This window comes from Panthera uncia, chromosome D2 (assembly GCF_023721935.1).
Source record: "Panthera uncia isolate 11264 chromosome D2, Puncia_PCG_1.0, whole genome shotgun sequence".
NCBI lineage: Eukaryota > Metazoa > Chordata > Mammalia > Carnivora > Felidae > Panthera > Panthera uncia.
The window spans coordinates 6,995,093-7,016,829 of record NC_064818.1 but is presented as its reverse complement, the minus strand read 5'-3'; the positions used below and the strand labels follow the sequence as shown (position 1 = coordinate 7,016,829).

At 40.8% G+C, this 21,737-nt stretch overlaps 1 protein-coding gene and 1 long non-coding RNA gene across 7 annotated transcripts in view; one reads left to right on the top strand and one right to left on the bottom strand.

The window, feature by feature from the left end:
- Positions 1-5,510: 5,510 nt before the first annotated feature.
- LOC125933190 (uncharacterized) lies at positions 5,511-16,485 on the bottom strand. Of its 5 annotated transcripts, none has more exons than XR_007460880.1 (6): positions 16,274-16,485; positions 15,697-15,820; positions 11,961-12,056; positions 11,453-11,510; positions 11,072-11,112; positions 5,511-7,618 (listed from the first exon to the last, which is right to left on the bottom strand). It is a non-coding gene; the product is annotated as an uncharacterized LOC125933190 (long non-coding RNA). The 5 variants fall into 5 exon arrangements; XR_007460882.1 differs by having other exon boundaries at positions 5,511-6,328; XR_007460881.1 differs by lacking the exon at positions 11,453-11,510 and having other exon boundaries at positions 16,274-16,481.
- Positions 16,486-16,524: 39 nt separating this feature from the next.
- ATAD1 (ATPase family AAA domain containing 1) overlaps positions 16,525-21,737 on the top strand; it is a 53,580-nt gene continuing 48,367 nt past the window's right edge. The window contains exons 1-2 of one of the 2 annotated variants that reach the window (XM_049646049.1): positions 16,525-16,601; positions 20,189-20,360. In XM_049646049.1, coding sequence (XP_049502006.1) covers positions 20,199-20,360 — 162 coding nt within the window. In that variant the 5' untranslated portion in view covers positions 16,525-16,601; positions 20,189-20,198. Of the gene's footprint in view, positions 16,602-18,255; positions 19,361-20,188; positions 20,361-21,737 lie in introns of those variants that run through there. The other variant, XM_049646048.1, reaches the window with a different exon arrangement.

The window sequence follows — 21,737 nt, the reverse complement described above, 5'->3', positions numbered from 1 at the left end:
CCCCCCCCCCCAAAATAAATAAATAAACATTTTAAAAAAAGGAGAGGAAATATCCTTGAATACAAACACTGAAGATATAAACAACAAAACTGAATTTTATAACTGAAAAATACAATAACCAAAATAAACTCCGTAGATGGACTCAATCACAGAACAGAGATGACACAGGAAAGCATCAGAGAATTTGAAGATAACTCAACAGAAATTATTCAATTTGAACGATGAAGAGAAAAATAATGGGAAAAAAATGAACAGTGCATCAGGGACCAATGTAACAAAACTGAAAGATCTAATACCCACGTTACTGGAGATCTAGAAGAGGAATAGAAAGAATACAATGCAGTTAAGACATATTGGAAAAGATAATTAAAAATTTTCTGAATTTTGTAAAAAACAGAAACATACAGAGTCAAGAAGCTCAGTGAACTCTAAACATGATAAACCCAAAGAAATGCATGCCCAAACATAGTATAATCAAACTGCTGATAATTGAAGACAAACAAAAAGAATCATGGAAGCAGGCAGAAAAAAAAAAGAGGCATTATTTGCAAGGCAACAACTCAATGATTGTACGTTTCTCATCAGAAACTATGGAGGGTAGCATAAAATGGAACAGCTTAAAGTGCTGGAAGAATAAAAACCAACCCTTCAACCCAGAGTTCAAAATCCAGGAAAAATATTCTTCATAAATGAAGTTGAAACAAACACATTCTCAGGGAAGGAAAACAGAGAATTCATTGCCACCAGACCTGTTCTAAAGAACTGCTAACGGAAGTTCTTAGAAGGGAAATTATACCATGAGGAAACCTGGAACATTGGGAATGGATGAGGAACAACAGAAATCGTAAATATCTAGGTAAACATAATAGGCTATTCTTCTCTTGAGTTCCTTAAAATACAGTTCATGTTTGAAAGCAAAAGTGTCTTATTGAACTTTCAACCTATGTAAACGCAATACATAAGACAATTGTAAAATAGAGCGTAAAGAGATCTAAGTGAAATAATGATAAGACTTCCACATTCCACTTGAAATGAATGGTAACATATATTGATTCCACATAGATTGCGGAAAATCAAACATTTATATTTTAATCCCAAGAGCAACCATTAGGGCTTTTTTTTTTTTTTTACAAAGATATATAGTGAAAAACACAATAGATAAAAGAGAATACTAACAAAAATTCTATGTCCCAAAATAAGGCAGGAAAGAGAAAACAGAGAAATGAGGGGGAAAATTCAAAAAAGGAAATCAACAAAAAACAAATATATCAAAGAGCCAAATAAATCAAGAATTGCATTAACTGGAAATGGTCTTAAATATGACAATTAAAACACACAAAGTGGCAGAATGGATACAAAGAACATCTGAATTCAAATAAAATAAAAGGTTAAAATAAAAGGTTAAAAAGAAAAGGATGGAAGAATATATGCTATATGAGCACGAATCAAAACAAAGTGGAGGAGCTATATTAACATCAAAGTAGACTAAAGAGCAAAAATAAACCAAAATTATCAAAAGTTGGAGCATTACCAAATGCATGAATCAAAAACTAAAAGAACCGAAAGGAGAAACAGACACAACTACAATTACATTTGGAGATTGCAACGCTCCTCTCTCAGCAATGGACAGAACTAGTAAACAAAGTTGGCAAGGATATAGAAGAACCGAACACCACCACCAACCCAACTAGATTCAACAGATATTTACAGATTACTCCACCCAACAATAGCAGATCATTTCAAATGTATGTGGAATGTTCGCCAAGACTGACAATATCCTGGATCATAACACCAGCCCAAAAATATGTGAAAGAATTGTAATCACACCAATTATGCTCTCCAATCATAATGGATTTAAATTAGGATTAAATAACAGGAAAAATGAAAAGAAAATCTAACATGTGTAAACGACACCCTTGTAAATAACTTATGGTCAAAGAGAAGTCAAAAGAGAAAGGTAAAAATATTTTGAACTGAATAAAAATGAAAACACAACATGTCAAAATTTGTAGGCTTCAGCTAAAGCAGTGCAAGAGGGAAATTTACAGCATTAAATGCTTAGATTTAAAAAAGAAGGAAGGTGTCAAATTACTGATCTTAAAAACACAAACAAACAAACAAAAACAAAAGCCAAAAAAGAGCAAAATAAACCTAAGGCGAGCAGAAGGAAGGAAATAAAAAAGCTAGGGGCAGAAATAAATGAAATTGAAGAAAAATTAATAGAGAAAAGTAATGAAAAACTGATCCCTTAAGATAAGTGAAATTTATAAATCTGAACAAAGAACAAATACAAATGACCAATATCAGGAATCGAAAAGAGGATATCACTACAGAACCTGATATAACAAGGGAATGCAAAAAGCAACTCTAAACACATAAATATGACCTAGGTAGAATTAACAAGTTCTTGAGAGCAAACTACTAAAATTCATCAGAGAGAAAATAGACAACCTAAAGAATCCTGTAACTATACATTTTTTAAAAACCTTCCAAAATAATTTTCCAGACCTAGACAGTTACACTGTAGAATTCTACTAAACATATAAAGATGAACTACCACTTTAACACAAACTATTCCAAAAACAGAAGAGGAGGGAACGCTTCCCAAGTCATGTTTATAAAATTGACATTACCCAGATATGAAAGCCAAACAAAGGTGATAAAAAAAAACCAAACAACAAACAAAACAAAAACTATAGGTTAATATCTCTTATAAACATTGATATAAAAAATCAGGGAAAACCTTAACAAATTGAACACCTAAGTATTTTTTTAATTATACACTGCCACAACCAAGCAGAGCTTATCCTGAAAAGTCAAGGCTGCTTCAGTATTTTAAAAAAAAATCAATGTAATCTACTTTATTAGTAGACTAAAGAAGAAAAGCTACATAATTATGTCAGCTGATAAAGAAATAGCACTTGAAAAAATTCAATATCCATTCAAGATAAAAAAAAAAAAGTCAGCTAACTAAGAAAGAAGGGGGCTCCCTCAACCTCATTAAAGTTCATGTACAAAAAGCTAACAACTAATATCATACTTAGCGATGAAAAGCTGACCGCTTTCCCCTTCAGATCAGGAACAAGACAAAGATGTCCCCTCTCACCATCGCTATTTAATGCTCTACTAGAACTCCTAGCCAGTATAATAAGGCCAGAATAAGAGATAAAAGGCATAAACATTGAAAAGGGAGAAACGAAAATGTCCCTATTTGCAGATGACATAATTGAAACCAAAAGAAGTGACCAAAGAAACCTCCCCCTTGAACTGAGTAAAGTTAAGGTCACAGGACATAAGGTAAAACACAAAAATAATCTTATCTGCATACCAGCGGATGAACAACCAAAATTGATTTTTTTTAAAATCATTAGTATGGCTCCTAAATTATTTAAATACTTAAGAATAAATTTAACAAAACATAAACAGGATCTGTAGGCTAAAAACTACAAAACACTAATGAAAGAAATTTTTAAAAAAGACCTAAATAAACAGGAAGACATATCATGTTCAGGGACGAAAAAACTCAGCTCCCTAAGCCCATGTACAGATTTAACTCAATTCTATTAAATATCCCAGGAGGATTTTAGTAGATACAGGCAAGCTGATTCTAAAATTAACAAGGAAATTCAAAGGAAATAGAAAAGGCAAAATAAGTTTGAAAAAGAATAATGATGAAGAAATCACACTACCTGATTTTTTAAGTTATGCCATAAAGCTAGATTACCCAAGACAGGGTGGTGACAGTGGAGGGGCAGCCACATAGATCGGGGGGACAGAACAGACAACCCAGAAAGAGATCCTCACAAATACGGCCAAGTGATTTTTGACAAAGGTCCAAAGGATAGTCTTTCCAACAAAAGGTGTTAGACACTCATACACTTAAAAATGAACCTCGACCCCAAATTCACACTTTATACAAGAATGAACTCAAAATGTATCATAGATTTAAATGTAAAATATAAAGCTTGCCGAAGAAATCTTTAGAGAAAGTCTTTATGACCTAGGTATGGCAAAGAGTTCTTACACATGATACCAAACACATGATCCATAAATGAAAAAAACTGATAACTTGGACTCGATCCAAATTTAAAACCTTACAAAAGACACTAGCAAGAGCATAAAAAGGTAAGACTAGAAGAAAACATCTGCAAATCACATACTGACAAAGGCCTTGGATCCAGAATACGTAAAGAATCCTCCAAGCTCAACAGTAAGAACACAACCAATCCAATTGTAAAATAAACCAAAGACCTGAACAGGTGTTTTGCCAAAGTAGATTAATGCATGGCAAATAAGCTCACGAAAAGATGTGAATATCATTAGCCATTAGAGGAAATGCCTATTAAAACCACAATTCGATACCTATTAGAATACTTAAAAAAATACCGATACTGTCAAATTCTGGTGAGAATGCAGAAGAAACGGAATGCTCGCACATTCTCAAGGAAATGTAAAAGGGTACAGCCATTGTGGAAAAGAGTTGGGCAGCTCCTCATAAAGCTAAAAATACTTCCATCATGTGACCGAGCAATTCCACTCCTCAGTATCTAAGGGAACAAAAACTTCTGCTCACACAAACACCTACACACAAATGTTTATAAAAGCTCCGGTCATAATTACCAAAAACTAGAAACAACCTAAGTGTCCTTCAATGACTGAATGAACAAACTGTATGACCACGGAATACTACTCAGCGATAAAAACAAATGAATTACCGACGTATGCAACATCTTGGGTGCATCTCAAAGGAATGCCGAATAAAAGAAGCCAGTCTCAAAAGGTTACACACTGCGTGACTTAATTGACGTCTTATTCTCACAAAGACAAAACTCCAGGGATGGAGAACAGATCTGTGGGTGCCAGGGGTTGAGGAAGTAATTAAAAAGAGTCACACAAAGTAGTTTTGTAAGATAATGGAATTGTTACGTGTCTTGATTGCAGTGGTGGTTATATGAATCTATTGTATCAAAATTCTAAGACCTATACACACATGCACTTACGCACAATTTTACCATATGCTAATTTAAAATAACACTCAAATATGATACAATGCTGTTAAAATATTTGAAAACAATTTTTATCAGAATAAGACCAAGATTCAGAGGCAGCCATTAACTTCTTCTTAGTTCTTCTTATGTTGTGGAAATATAAAACAGAACATTATTCGAACCCTAGTCTTGGGGTGCCTGGGTGGCTCCGTTGGTTGAGCGGCTGACTCTTGATTTTGGCTCAGGTCATGATCCCAGGTTCGTGGGATCAAGCCCCATGTCGGGCTCTGTGCTAGGCATGGAGCCTGCCTAAGATTCTGTCTTTCTCCCTCTTCCCCTCTCCCCTGTTTGCTTGTGCTCTCTCTCCAAAATGTGTGTGTGTGTGTGTATATATATATATATATATATATATATATATATATACAAGCCAGCCTAGTCTTGCTTAGAATGGAGTTAGATATTGCTTCCAATCAACATTTTGGACTCTCATAAATGTTCATAGTAATTCAAAAGATATTCTCTAATAATGTTTGCATAAAGCTTGGAGGTTGTGAATCTAGCAGCACTAATTCACTATACTTTGTTTTTTGCTTTTAAGAAGTTCTAACAATCTAAGTAACAGATTTTTTTTTTTTAATTTCAACAAATTTGGGGAAGGGCATCAGTATGAACACAGGCTCTGGAACCAGACAGACTGGTTCAAATCCTAATTCTGCCATCTACTAGCTATTTGACCTTGGAAAGCTAGTGTTACTCTGTTACTTTACTTCTCGGTGCCTTGGTTTCCTTGTCTGTAGATAATAATAGTACTTACTACATAGGGTAAATATGAGTGAGAATTGAGTGAGTTAATATATGCAAAGCACTTAGAATAGTGCCTGGCACATATTAAATATTATATTGAGTGTCAGTTAAAGAAAATGCCCGTTTGTCAGTTACATTACCGTATACGTATGCCACAGAACGGCAGAATTGATGAAATATTCAAAAATACTAGCATGACTCAAGTGAAATTTTACCAATTTATTAATTAATATAATAAAGATTTCATTGTAAGTTTCTGCGCTTGAGTCTCTCCCTCAAAACCGTGACAAACTTTGGCTCAGCTCTTGTGAGGATGATGAACGGGCTTCGTTAACAGCAAGTTCAGTAGGTATCTGGTGGCTGCCAGGACAAGGGAGCTAGTCTGACTCTGAGTTGTGCTGATACGTCTGTAGTGTCCTCACCAGTCATACCACTCTGAAGGCATATTTGTTCCATTCTCGGCGGCGCATTCAATCAGGTGACAGACATAGCCTACGCAGCCCCGCCGGCAAGAATGGGAACAGCAGATCGAAGTTCTAGGGGGGAAGGAATTTGGCTCTGTAAAAGGGCGAACACAGAAGAGCTCTTCAAACATGACCTGGGCTTCCCAACAGTTGGGAATCACATCACTGGGAATGTTCCAGTAAGTTTTATGACCAGTTGGTGGCACAATTTTGATAACAACCACCAGTCATTTACTAAATGCCTATTGTGTCTGTCCTAGGTCCTTTACATACAGTACCTTCAATCCTCCCCAAACTTATAATGTAGTCACTATTCACAAGTTATAGGCGAGAAACTAAGGCTCAGAGAGATTAAATTTCCTAAAACACATAGCTACGATGTGGCAAGGCTATGATCTGACCCAGGTCCCCTCAATTCCATAGCAGACATCCTTTCTACAATTCTACACTGCCTTGAGTTGAAGAGTCAATGACATTTAATATTCCTTTCAATCCTGAGAGAATGTGATTCCGGGAAATTCTATCCTTCTAAATCTGTATCTAGATCTTCTCTAACCGTTTCTATGACACTGGAACAGCAGGTGTCTTTATCAAGGGGAAAAATGCACGTCCTATCTTTCTTAATGTTGGTTTCTCACTTGAGTAAAGAGATGGGTTACAAGCTTAACCCACCACTCAGCATGTCAATAGTCAATGAAATTAACAATCAACTGTACTATGTAGAACGGGTGTGGCATTTCTTACTCCTGAATTTACTTCCTAGAGAATGAGATTTTAAAATCTTCTTTAAAAAAAAAAAAGAGGAAATATTTTTTCTGTCAGTAAAAGTTCCAAATGAACAAGTAAGTGGCGATAAATCTGTGTCCTCGCCCCTCCACTCTTCCTCTTTAGCTCTCTATTAAAACATGATAAATCTGTCACAGTCATCTCTCACCAACTGGAGGTAGTAACAGATACATTCCTGAAAAGTGTCCTGTTAGCTAAAACCTTCATTGGCAAGTTCCGGGTTTCACGGAAAATAGGGAATTTACAAGAGAATCCAACAATAATATTGATAATAAATTTAAAAAAAAGACTCTTTTCCACTCTGTTGTTCATGAGCTCATATCCTGAAAGCCATGATCTGCTGTGGGAGATGGGGTTTATTTTATATTAACCACACTTCCCTTTCTTAAAAGTTCTTGGGGCGCCTGGGTGGCTCAGTCAGTGAAGCGTCCGACTTCGGCTCAGGTCATATCTCAAGGTTCATGACTTTGAACCTGGTGTCCGGCTCTGTGCTGACAGCTCAGAGCCGGAGCCTGCTTCCGATTCTGTGTCTCCCTCTGTCTCTGCCCCTCCTCGGCTTGCACTCTGTTTTTCTCTCTCAAATATAAAGATTAAAAGAAAAAAAAATTTTTTAATTTCTTGTTGTAGCCCTTAATGTATTGATATTTAATGCTTTCTTGCATTTGCTTTCTGTGTAGTATCATTTTTGCCAGCCTCGACAACATTCTTAGTAGCCAGCTGGTCTCTCCACAAAAGGAGGGCATGGTGTTTCTAGACCCGGCTTCCTACTGTTGTTCTGTACTGTCATCTAGGGACAGGGTGGAGAATAGGAGACCTCCTCCATCTTCACCCTGTGACCTTCAGATGGGGTAGGAGTGGGGATGAGGGGAGGGATCACTGCAGCTAAGTTCTTTGGCGTAAAGCAACGAGACCCCTCCGGACATACCAAGATTTCAGACCTTCACAAACGTGAAACCACACTGTGGAAAATTTAGGACTGGCAAAATGGTGGGTGGCTCACCAAGTATTATTACACGAATCTTGGAAATCTTTGGTACTTAATATTTTAACTATACCCCCAGAGCTAGAATTCAAATTTAGCATTCAGTTATGGGGTCCAAAGGGGGAAACATTCAAACAGAAGTCCCTCCACACTCAGGTCAGAAAGAATCATGGAGTCGTGGAATTAGGAGGCTGGTCCCACTTCCAGAGGAGGGAACCCAGAAAGCCTACCTAACACGGGACAGGCCACACAACCGGCCCTTTCATTTAGTATTCTCAGAGTTTCTCACACACCGTACCCAATAATCCGTGTCTTGCGTGTTTGAAACTATCCTGACGAGGCTGTATTTGTACCTGACACCTCAGTACTGATTGGGCACAGAGACGGAATTTGGGAATGATCATGAAAACGGAGCCTCATCGACCCCACATTCCTAAAGAAAGAGGAAGAATGTCCCCTGGAGAGGTTTTTAGTTGCCTTCTGCTTTTGCCTACATATGTAAGTTCGAGTGCTGGAAATGTTTATGATTCACTCGGCTGAAGAAATATCATTATTTACTCTTCTCCCTCTCCCCACAAAAAACAGTCATTGTATTTCATGACTTTAGACACCATTCACTTAACTGTTCCTCGTTTACATCCAAGAGTTCCAAGGGAGGAGTGGGGGGAGACTCCTTAAATACTAGCCTATGAGGACAACATGATAATAGACAATATAAAGCCAGTTTATCTAGCACAAGGAGAACTGAATGATGGATGGATCAGAATATGGAAGGTGGAATACTGTCCAGCCTGAGAATCAAGATCATCTAGACAGAATTCTAATGTTGCTTTCAGCTGCTTAAGAATCATTAGCATCTTGGGGCGGCTGGGTGGCTCAGTCGGTTAAGCGACTAACTCCAGTTCTGAGCAAGATCTCACAGTTCGTGAGTTTCAGCCCCGCATAGGGCTCCCTGTCCGCACACAGCCTGCTTCGGATCCTCTGTCTCCCTCTCTGTGCCCCTCCTCCGTGCTCGCTCTCTCTCTTCTCTCAAAAATAAACATTTTCAAAAAAATTAAAAAAAGAATCATTAGCATCTTGGGGCACCCGGATGGCTCAGTCTGTTGAGCATCCAATTCTTAATTTTGGTTCAGGCCATGATCCCAGGGTTGTGGGATTGAGCCACAAATTGGGCTCTGCACTGGGCATGGAGCCTGCTTGAGCTTCTCTCTCTCTCTCTCTCTCTCTCTCTCTCTCTCTCTCAAATAAAAATCAAACAACTAAACAAATAAATACAAAGAATCATTAGCATCTCAACACCATAGGGGGAAAAAACCACTGCTGGGGAGTCAACCTCTTTGTCTCCTTTCCTTAATGACCCCTTTTGTGATCCCCTGTTTACCTGAGAACACAGAAGACATAAAGAAATGGGTGTGGGCCATGCCTCTGGCACTGGGCCTCATTCAGCAATGACAGCTCCATTATGAGTCTGGAGTTCAAACTTAGTAAGAAGCAGACTGGAAAGGAGAAAGCTGTGTGAAACTCTATCAGGTATAATGTTTTGAAGCTGAATGGGACTTGATTTGTTTCCTGTACTTCTGTAACTCAAGTTACAGGCTTTTCTTTCTTCCTTTTTTTACTTACACCTTTGTTTTGTTTTTCCAGTTCCAGAAACGTTGACACTAAAGAGACGAGAAAGCGATTTTAATGTTAGCTTGCCAGTCCTCTATTGCTGGGCCTTTTTAAGGTGAAAGAAGAAGGTCTAGTATGTATCTCAGTCTTAAACATCTAAAATCAGCAAGGTGTGACCTTGGCTTTGCCTTTGAAAGCCATGTACTCAAGCTCTAAACAGGACATCACGTTTCTTTTGCTCAGCAAAACTCCTTCAATTTTAGGAGCGTTGGCCTGAGTTGCACATAGTAAACTTTTTTTTTTTTAACTGTGTTGTGCTCAAATGAATTAAATTCTATACGAAGAATAGCAGCTCTGATGTTATGACAGTCCCCAAGTGTAATAAGAAAGTGGAGTTTGCAAAGGAAAGATCAGACATGCAAAGCATCGACGTCCAAAATCTCTGGCTGTAGTTTGCAAAGGAAAGATCAGACATGCAAAGTATCGACGTCTAAAATCTCCAGTCTGGTTCAGCATCTCACTTTCACCCACTGAACTAAGTTCTTTTTCTTGTGTAAAACCCACTCAGCAATCTAAGGCAGAAAGTTTTCCCTAAACAAGTAAGAAATGGGGGTGAAATATGGGATAAACCTTGAGCTTAAAAAAAAAAAATCAACAGCTCTGTGAGGACTTGCATTTTTATAAGACGTTTTAGTCTTTAGAACTCCATGAAAGCAAGAAGTATAAGCTCAATAAATGGCTGTTATTAGACAGATGGGAACAACAGCCAGTATCAATAATGGTCTTTGGTGAACTGAGAAATATCCAGGTAGCTATTTTCATGGATTGATCAGTATTTTAAATGTAATTGTCTGGTGGTCATAAGGATGGAATCTTACGGGTTTTATAGAACTATCATAAATGGTTTCTTGACTACTAATCAGTAAGACTCAGCCAGATGAGTGTATTAAGATCGAGAATGAGAGAATCAAGAGGTCAGGGAGACAGGGGCACGGCCTTTTCACTAGTCAGAGGAAATATTCCCAGACAAAATGCCATGGTTAAAACTTGGGAGGTGAAGTCCTCGTGCAAACAAACAATAAGCAGATAGGAAGGAATCTTTGTCCTCACAGACTTCGGGAAATGAGAGAACATCATTTCATAGTACAATAAAAAACATCACCTGGGATGTTACAACAGCATGTTTATTGAGCACTTGCTAAGCGTCAGGCACAGAGCTCAGCACTTCCCTGAAACCGTCTCATTTAATTTTCAGTGCCACTCCGTGGCACGTGTACTGCTACTGTCCCCGTATGAAAGATGGGGAAGTTGAGGCTTTACAACTTTATAGCTTGCCCCAAATCACAGAGCTAGTAAACAGCAGATTGTCCATACAAACCCAGGTCTGTTGCGCCTCAGTGTCTATGTTCCTAAATCCCATGTGTACCAAGACTCACCCTGATGGGACTGGTCTCTGATGGACACGTTAGGAACGGACCTACCAAAGACAAAGTGATGATATACATACGGTCAATAAAATGGTTTGATTCCACATCTCCTATCTTTGGACTGTATATCCTTCCTGCCCTTTTTTTCTCCCCCTCTCGGTCAGATTAAATCTGCAGTAATAGAGCCTCCAAAGCCCCATGAGATATGTCAGATTGCAGGGGGAAAAAGTCAATTAATTAAAACCCTAGTTGAGAGTGGAGAGATGGGTGAAATAGGTGAAGGGGATTCAGCTCCTGGTTATAAAATACACAGGACACGGGGCTGAAAAGGGAATATAGTCAATAATATGGTAATAACCTTGCATGGTGACAGATGGTGACCGCACTTACCACGGAGAGCGCTGAGTAAGGTAGAGAGTTGTTGAATCACTGTGTTGTACATCTGAAACTAACGTAACATTGTATGTCAACTATACCTCAATAAATACATTTTAAGAAAGCATTTAAGCCCTGCCTATGTCCGAGGCATCCTCTTTTCTCAAGCAGCTGGCATGTGATAAGAGAATACAAAAAACTTAAACCCCAATTAGAATCTGTGAGGTGAACACTGTGCCAGTGCTACGTAGAGTGAAATCACGGGGGCTAACAGGATGGGCACAGATTTTAGTGTCTTTGTGCTTAGAAAATAAGAGATCTCAAATTCTTCTTTTCCATTTCAGTTTCACATGTGTTTCAAGGTTACAACATATTCTAATAGAGAAATGGGGGCAGGGGAAGGGTTTACACAATCTTAATATTTTTTTTGAATGTTAAGCACCAGCACACATTCTTTTCCAAATACTTTCAAGGGCATTTTCTTAGAATCAGGTAAATGAGAGCAAGCAAGTGACCTACTTACGGCAAAAAAATGCTCCAGGTTATAAAGGATGGGGAGCCAAGTGCATCCTGGAAACCACAGCATCTGGTCTTGTTTTATGCTTCATCTATCAATCCGCTGTTACAGAAATTGAGAATTAATGTTTCAACTACTGTTTCTTCAGTTTTGGCTGATGAATTCATATCTTTGTTCCTCTCACCCAATCCTTCGCATCTCCTCTCCCATGTAAAACACCATATGGAAGACCACTTATGAAGGTCCCAAACGAACCCTAGGGAAGAGGACTCATTCGCCTGTGCTTTAAATCCTCTGCTAATGAATCTATAGTAAGGTTAGACTTCTTCCCAAGCAATTCTGTTTTGATGGATCGTGACTTTCCACAGACAGTATCACTTGAACAGTGTTATTTTCAGTACTGTATGAAGCTGAGTGATAAAATACTGCAGATTTAAAATAAATACTCAAGTTCTAGATGATGTTTATTGCTCACCTAAACTGTAAAAAGGTCCACTTGGCAGTAGTGTTTAAGAAAAAGGATCGTGTAGCGATGTAAGGTTGTGGCTTAGTGCCATCCTGATAACATTAGAAAATCACATACACGCATATTTTAAATTACGTGTAAAAAATTTTTTAAAGTTTGTTTATTTTGGGGGGGGGGAGAAGGGGAGGGGCAGAGGGAATCCCAAGCAAGCTCCACACAGCCAGCATGGAGCCTGACGTGGGACTCAATCCCATGAACCATGAGATCATGACCTGAGCCGAAATCAAGAGTTGGATACTTGAGCCACCCAGGCGCTCCTAAATTATGTGTGAAATTGAAAACACAGAAGCATGAAAAGTAGATTTACGACATGTTCTTTAAACTTGGCTATTGCATCTTTTAGCTCTCTGTGCTTTTTATAGAATGGGGCTACCAATTCATCTTTCCATTCCTTCCAAACTGCTGAAATTTTAATTTTTCGTTCCTTTTGCCTCAACTCCATCTTATTCTTTCTATTGGAGATTCAAGCACTTAATCTTGGTCTTTCACAGTGCTTTTATGGCTTCAGGCACAGCTTCATATTCTTGCTTTACTTTTCTTCTCCAACCATTCTATTTAACTTGTCAAAATAATAATGATTATTCTATACTGATGAAATGTTTTTAAAAGAACCAAGGCTACCAAGTGACTATTATACTGGCATAATTACTGCTATATAACTTTATCTATTTGTTGAAGTTCTGCTCTTTTCTATTTTTTTAAAGTTTATTTTTTTATCTTGAGAGAGAGAGACAGAAAAAATGCAAGTGGGGGAGGGGCAGAAAGGGAATCCCAAGCAGGCTCCATGCCATCAGTGCAGAGCCTGACACAGGGTTTGAACCCATGAACTGCGAGATCATGATCTCAGCCCAAATCAAGAGTCAGATGTTTAATGGACTGAGCCACCCAGGAGCCCCAAAGTTCTGCTCTTTCTAAATCACTGTCAAGGGAATCATTTCTAACAAACAACAAACATGGTCAGGTTTACTGTGCTTACTTATCCACAAATTTCAGATTTGTTTCTCCTTCCAAAGAGATTTTATTTTGAATCTGATCATGAGGGTTCCTTGTCTTGATATCTTGATATATCCCAGCTGACTTAATGGTTCAGCTGACCAGATAGGCTTTGGGGACTGGGGCAATAGAGATTTTTGCAAAAATACATCTAAAATCATCACTCACTAGAGCAGAGTTTCTCAAAGTGTGATCCAAAACTACCCATGTGCAAACCATCTCAGATGCTTATTCAACATTCAAACCCCTGGGCTAAAACTTAGAGCAGTTACATGGGAGCTTCTAAGGCTAGGACCTGGGAATCTGCATTTTGCCATGTTGTCCAACTGTACAGGCCCACAATGAAATCTGAGAACCCCAATCTAAGGAATCCCTTCCCCTTCAGGATGCAGTACAAAGATTTACTTTGGCTGCAGAGCAAATTAATCACACTCCCATCCTAACAAAAGTAAGGGATAATTCAATTCCATGTGGTTCGAAGAATAGCCATAAACTGTTTTAGGAGGCATTGATTAAAAGGAAAGAAAATAAGACAAAAACCCAAAACCTAACTTTCAATAATAAATGCAATAATTATTTTTAATATCTTGATTCCAACGATCACAGGGGGAAGGCCCAGGAAGTCCACAAAAAAATCTGTTGTTATAATTTCCTGATTAATATTATAGATAATGAATTATTTATTGAGCCCCTACTGTGGGCCAAATATGGTGTTTTATGCTGCCAGGGATTATATAAAGCTATCCTGGGATGAAAAGCATATGTTCACTCAGCTCTATTCTGGAAGAACCTCACTGATTTAGTGATTGCTGGAAATGAACATGCATGGTATGTGGGAAGGCAGTAATTTGACGTCTTAGGACCCAGACATAAGAGGCTTCTTAAGAATTTGCTAAATGTAAATTATGTCCAAGAGGTATGTGTGTAGATACTTGGTGTCCAGCCAAGGCACTGGAAAAGGAATGAGCAGCAGCATTGATTTGGGGGCATGTCGACTCTTTAGCACCCGTCTTGGCTGCTTTATCCAACAACTTCCTGTACAATCATACATCCTCCAGGTGAATTGAGACTAGAGACAATCACATTGGGAGCTCCCCTTCATTCTAGAATTCATTTAAGGTGTCCCCAAGAGGGGACCAACGCTTCATGGTTTGCCTGAGACTTCCTCTGTTCTGGCAATCAAAGTCCTAAGTTCCAAAAACCCTCTTGGTGCCAGACAGGCTGAGCAGACTGGTCACCCTGATCCTTAGCATAAGGCAGGTGAGGTCTTTACTCGGTGCATTTTCATTCCGTGAAGGATGGAAATCCATGACCATCTTGAACTTTGCAGCTCCTTTTCTTTACTGGAGAGCGTGACTACTCTAGTGGGACACCTAAAGTTCTTTCCTTCAGTATTCTCTGCCTTTTAGCTCTGGCAATGCATGTTCCAGGAGCATCCAAGCTCAGATTGACTCAGACAGAGGATAATCCTAGGGAACCAGTAGAGAGCCTCTGCCAAGACTGCTGAGCAACCATGGTTTTGGGGTTTGGGTTTGTGGGTTTTTGTGTTGTTTGTTTTTTGTTTCTTTGTAAACATCGTCCAGGTCTCATCATCATCCTGTTCTTCCCAAAGTTCTATCTCCTCTCTAATGAGTCTAGCCCTCCCAAACCTATCTTCATATCATTGAGTATTAAATTCCATCCTAATTGCCATTGAACCCAAGCACAGTTTTAAAATATTTACATATCCCTGCCACCTCATCCTCACCCTTTAAAGCCTTATGATCTTGTCATTTCATAGTCTTCTTTCAGCTAAACGTTAAAACATAACTGGGATGAAACTACTATCTCAAAGAGAAAGTGTAAAGTGTAGGGTGTGAATTAGACAGACTTGGTTCCAGTGAAATTTGCCAATTAGGTACAGGAACTTGGGAAAGTTTCTTTCCCCAAGCCTCAAAATCTGCTCATCTATAAAAACAGAGAAAGCAATGGCTACTTCAGAGGACTGGGTTTTTTGAGGAATTTAAATTATGGATTTGAAGCACACTGAAGCCTACAGCCTGATACTTAGTAGGCTTTCAATATACTGCAGCGACTTTCCTCACCCCAGCATCACACGCTTGTAACAAGGGTGGCATACACTAACTTTTACTATCAGGCTGCAGAATTTCAGATATCAGAGACGATGGCCAAAGCAGAAAGAGGAGGGTAGAGAGCAACCGTCTCACTGCTTCGTAGTCTCACCTCCTCTATCTGAAGGAAGTATCTGGAAACAGTGGCTAATGTCATCTTGCCCCCTGGTAGCCTGTGTGTTTTCAGGAGGCGCGGGCCTTGCTCCCTGGGGACCTCTGGTGTCACCTCTCTCATTCTGGAAAGGGGAAGGTGTAGAAGAAAAAGGGAAGTCACCGAAATGCAAAACCTGGTACCAGATAACCTATTCTGCTCCGAATACCGGTCCTGCCTGGGTGGGCTGCAAAGTTGTTTTGCAGGATTTTCAGGCGCCACCCCCAGGTGTTTGTCAGCGCGCGGAGACGGGGGAGGAGGGTGAGCTCACCCTAGAAACTGAAAGGCAGATGGTGAGGGGCGGGGGGTGGCCATGCGCGTCAGCGCTTTGGCTAAAGGACAGACGGAACAGCGGCCTCACGTGGGGTGAGGGGCTAAGGGCGGGAGTTAGGATCGAGGAGGAGTCAGGGAAGAACTCTGCGGAGACACCGGGCATTTCCTGGCACTATGAGGAAGGCTCCCCGATGTGTCAGTGTCGCACCCGGAGCCCGCGAGCTGGGCAGGGTCCTTCTGCGATCAGCGCCTTCCCCTATCGTACCTCTGAGACTCCGCAGCTAAACCCGGAGCCTGAGCGAGGGCTGCAAGCGGACACGCCCGCTTCGCGGGAAGCCTCAGTCCCGCAGAGGGCGCCTCAGTCCCGCAGAGGGCAAGAGAGATCTTGCGGGACGAGCGCTCTCCCGTCCGCGGCCCCCCGCCATTCCTGAGAGCCGGAAACGCGCTCCCTTCTCGCCGTCGGCCCGGGGTGGCGCATGCTCCGTGCGAGGGGGCGGGTCACGGTTCCCGCCGGAAGCATTCTCTCCCAGGCGGCGTTTCCTTCCTGTGTGAGGCTGGCTGAGGGCTTCTGCTGCCTCAGTGTCCGCCCTGGGGTGAGTAGCGGGGTCCTCGTGGGACGGGCGCGGGCTCCCGCGGAGCCCCCTTGGGGACCGGCTGGCCTCCGGGAAGCCGAGCAGGAGAGGTCATCGCGCCCTCCTCCCACGCCCCACCTCGGTGCCGCCCCTCCGGCGTCCCGCAGCCCTTGGTATCCCGCGGATTAACCTCCAAGGGCGTCCCGGGCCTCGCCTTGGCTTCCGGCCCGGCCTAGGCCCTTAGGTCTCCCGTTAGCGCTACCCCTCTGACTGATGCCACTTGCGAGGGGACCTGTGTAGGCAGCTGGGGCGCTGCGGGGGCTTGGGGGCGTCCCGGGCGACCTCGGCACCGGGGGGTCCTGGGCGGAGGCGGCCGGAGGGAGCCGGGTCTGACTGTCGGCCCGGCGCTGCCACCACCTAGTGCAGAGGCGGAGGCGGTTCTTCGGGCCAGGGCTCGCTTTCGCAGAGGATGGTGCTGTCCGTAATAACGCGTCCTTTATGTGAAGGTTGGCAGGCATTGTCACAGGCTGTGTTCCTGGGGCCTTGTTGCCTGCGAAACTGGGACTCCGGGGTTGAGAAAAACTTTCTGCAACCCCGCGGTGCAATAGGACCGAAACGCTCTACCCTCGGCCCCTCAGCTGTCAGTCGATTGCTTAGTGACGAGGTGGTCCGATTTCCAAAAGTTTTCTGCCCCGAAACGGAGAACTCTCTAAGTGAAACTCCCTGGGATCACGTTTGCCTAACAGATAACTGCGAATTGGCAGCGTTTGGGTTTCTTTCTTAGTTGCACGTAATACTGTCTGTTTATGTACATATTTGTGTGTGCATTTGGTTCGTCGCTAACGTCTATACACGATTGAAACCCATGCCCTACTGTTGTACGCAAATGGAGCTTTGGTTGTGTTTTCTGCTGTCGTGGCACGGCTCCTGCAACGGCCTTAACATTGCAGGTGTATCAATGTCGTATGAATGATAGATGAGTGTACAATAAAGTATATACAGTTTCAACCTACAAGTAGAAGTTTCTGTTTCATTTCAGGATTTCAAAGTCATTGTAAAAGACGGACTACTGTTTTAGGGGTGGCCATAGGTCTAGAGTACTCTACGACAGGCACTAACTTAAATACAGGAATATGTGTAGCTAACAGGTTTTATGTCATGATACTCCCTGTAGGATTCGAAAGTGGCATTGTCTCGATGTCTGGGATGTACTGAAAATCGCCCTAGTTGTTCGTGCAGTTCGGCGAACATCCAGCAGATGGCGGTTTCATCTCCGGCAACCCAAACTTTTCAATAAATGGAATCCTTTTATTCAGCTGTCACTAGTTTTCATAGATTAGGCTAATAAGACCTTGATTTTTGCCTACTGGCTTATTTTCCTGTATGAATAATATCCCCACACAATGATTCCACAGGTTCCAACTGCATTTTCAAATGGACCCTGTTGGAATGAAGGTTAGCTCGGTCAATTTTCCTCTTATCAGAAGCGGAGTGCTGTTAACTCCTCTTTAGGAGTCCGTGCTGACGGATGAAAGCACACTTCAGTTTGTTACATGAGAGATTTTAATTAGGTGGCTCCTCCCTAGCTCCGTTTATAAAAATATAATTAATAACTGGACTGTGTGTTCCTTGAGCAAAGTCATTGTCTCTTAGCCATTATCGTATGCCAGTATATAGTAGGCATTATATATATATTCATGTTCAGGAGGCGCTTTATGGTTTGACTCAAATCACTTAATGTCCCTAGGTCAAAGTTTCTTCATCTGAAATGAAGGCTTTCAGTTATTTTGTTAAGTAAGTTGAAGTTAATGATGTGCTGCTGTGAAGTAAATGGCCCCTAGTGATGGAGACACGTGGAACCCTTGACTTTCTGTTTTGGAAATCGTTCAAAAGTCTGGCAGCGGTTTTGTTGGAATGATAGAGTGGGAAGTTTTTCTCCAGTCGGAGTTTATCTTTTGAACAGATAATTACTCAGTAGCCTCTCTCTTATGTGGAGAAGATATCAATCCCTTTTTATAAGGAGTTGAATTCTGGTTGAGTAGGCTAGGCATTATATAAGCTCAATAATGGAGCCACATGAATAATACAGGATATCAATGTGATCTGAAGGCTTTGAGATGTGGATAGAATTTGACTGATCCTGGATAAAGGGGGAGAACTGGCCCATCTGGGGCACCAGGCAAATACTGTAGAGGGAAAATACACGTGGCGTTTTCTGGTACCAGTGCCTCCAGCTACAGAAGGGGTGAGAAGTTCCTCTTTGGGGCTAGGTTAGGATGCTTGAATGCTTGGAAATCCTGTTAGTAAAGGAAAAGCTTTGGGGAATTGTCGGAGCTATCCCAGGGGAGGGCAGCGAAGGTCTTTAACTGGGTAGTAGGCGTGAGAAGGCAAACCTGATGTTAGAGGAGAAAAGACCATGGATGGTAATCTTTGCAGTTCCTGATTTTCACCTGTTGCTGAGCTGCCTGTGCAAAGTCTCACTTACTCCTTTTCACCTGAGTGCAGAATATATTCTCTCCCTCTGCCTCCCCCTCTCTTATTCGTATAGCATAGCACTCAGCACGGTCCTGCGCTATGAGAAACTAATGGCATTGTTCGAAGCCGAGATCCTATTTTGCAAAATGTGATAGTCAAATCATCCCCTAACAGCCTTAGTTTTCTGGGTAGTTACTGCCTTTGATAGGCACGTGCATGCCTTCTGCAAGCCTGTACGGGACTGATCTAGCTGCTCAGAGATGCATGTCAAAGCAGGCATGTTGCCTCCTTTTTTCCTCTCTTGGGTGAGTACTATAATCTTGTGGCTCAAAAATGTTTGAATGTATTGCTTCATATTTAGCTGGGTTGTTGGAAACGATAGGATGCCTCAAAAAATTTAACGTCACTTATTAATAGAGAAAATGTCATGTTTAAATTTAAGCAGGCCTTGAAAACCTTTAGAAGTAAGTCTGACTCTTAAATATGGAGAACAAACAGAGGGTTACTGGAGGGGGTGTGGGGGGGATGGGCTAAATGGGTAAGGGGCTCTAAGGAATCTACTCCTGAAATCATTGTTCACTATATGCTAACTAACTTGGATGTAAATTAAAAAAATTAAATTTAAAAAAAGTAAGTCTGAGGGAGAAGCAAGTCTGTTCACGGTTTTAATTTCACTCAGAAATCACCTGCTGTCCATTGCACTTAGAAGAAATTCTTTTCACACTAGTAATGGGCTGCCTTCTTCAGTTGGGTTAGTGTTATAGTCCGTGTATCTCTACATTTTCTGAAGTGGTTATTTAAAAGCTGTTTAAAAGAGTAAATAAATACTTTAAGATATTGAATGCATTTTTCATCTAGAGTTATTGTCTGCTTAAATTCTGTGAGCTTTTAGGAAAATTCATTAAAAAGTATAATAAATCTTCAGTGTTTTAATATGTGCCTTCATTTTCCAAAGAGAGCTTAAAATGTGTTTGTTGAACATTTGAAAATTAATTTTCCCTCAAAATAAACCCTTTAAGGTAGATATTGTTGAATTTGACTAAGTTTTTCCTGCTGAGGGTGAACTACATCTCAGTCTCCCAGTTTTAATCAATGTAGTTATTACCTAGTGACATTTCTGTTTGTGTTTTAAGGTTAATCAAGATGGTACATGCTGAAGCCTTTTCTCGTCCCTTGAGTCGGAATGAAGTTGTTGGTTTAATTTTCCGTTTGACGATATTTGGTGCAGTGACATACTTCACAATCAAATGGATGGTAGATGCAATCGATCCCACCAGAAAGCAGAAAGTGGAAGCTCAGAAACAGGTACGAGTGAGATGTCTGAGGGTCACTTTCCTTGCAGCTAGCTGCGATTTGGCCGTAAAACAAGGGGTATAGTAGAATTGTACACTGAGAGGTTTGCCGTGTGAAAATGTGTTTGCACATCATATTTAATTTCATTGTTTCTTTAAAAAGTGCTCGCTTCTCAACTTTCCAACTCTGTTAGTAACTTACCAGAATAAAAAAATGAAGAATAAAGACATTCCAGCGTTTTGTTGTGAACATGTTCATTAGAAGGTTTTTGTCAGCTAATGAATGAGGGAGTCTAGGTAAAATTTGTCAACAGACTGAAGAAAAACGATTTATCTTTAGTAATGGTATACAATTTGTTTTGCATGACATTTGAAATGTGGATAATACTGATAAGCTGCGATCTCACACTTGCAAACTACTCTGATTTCTAATTTAAAAATTGTTAAATGTTATTAGTATAAGTAGTAGTTTTTAATTTTTTTCTGTTATTGCCTCTTGTGGTCATTTCCTTATTAGGATGATATATTTGCTTTGGTGTCTATTCTCAGTCAAAAAAGTAAAACCCTCAAGGAGCCTCTCAAATTTTTCTTGCTGTTTGAGGGCAAGATGTTCCTTCCTCCTGTTCGTCAATTTTTAGATTCCTTCTGTGAGTTGTGACTGGTGAACTCAGTAAACATTTACTGAGCTCCTAGCAGATTCTTGGTGCCAAGGGTAAAAGATGAATAAATCTTGTTCTTTTAAAATGCTCGGGGCTAGTGTGGCAACCCGGGATGTGGATAGATGACTGCCTCACGGCGCTGCGCATAGTTTGTAAATCGGCAAGAATCAGTGTCACGAACACTGCTTAGTGTTTGTAACTGAAAAGCAGTTCGAACAGGTATGAGTTTGTTCCCTAAATTTGATTACAAAATAGTTGACTCGAGGTCTAAATTATGTCATGATATCAGTCATTTTGTCACTCTCTGAGATGTCTGACCATCGCCAGGTATGTGTGTGTGTGTGCACGCGCGCCCGTGTGTCTGTGTAACTAAGTATATCCTCGTGTCAGCTGAAGTGCAGCTTTTCCCGCCGCCTACACTATGAAAGCCCACTTCAGTCTGAGGTCACAGTGTTAACAGGTCGTATCATTTTCAGAATTTTTAAAATCAGAGATGTGACTATCTTTTAAAGTTTATTTTATTTTGAGAGGGGGAGGGAGAGGGGCAGAGAGAGAGGAGAGAGAGAAGAAACCCAAGCAGGCTCAGTGTTTTCAGTACAGAGCCTGCCACAGGGCCTGATCCCATGAACCTCAAGATCATGACCTGAGCTGAAACCAGAGTCGGATGCTCAACCACCACCACCCGCCTCACTTAAAAAAAAAAAAAAAAAAAAAAAAAAAAAGGGGGCGCC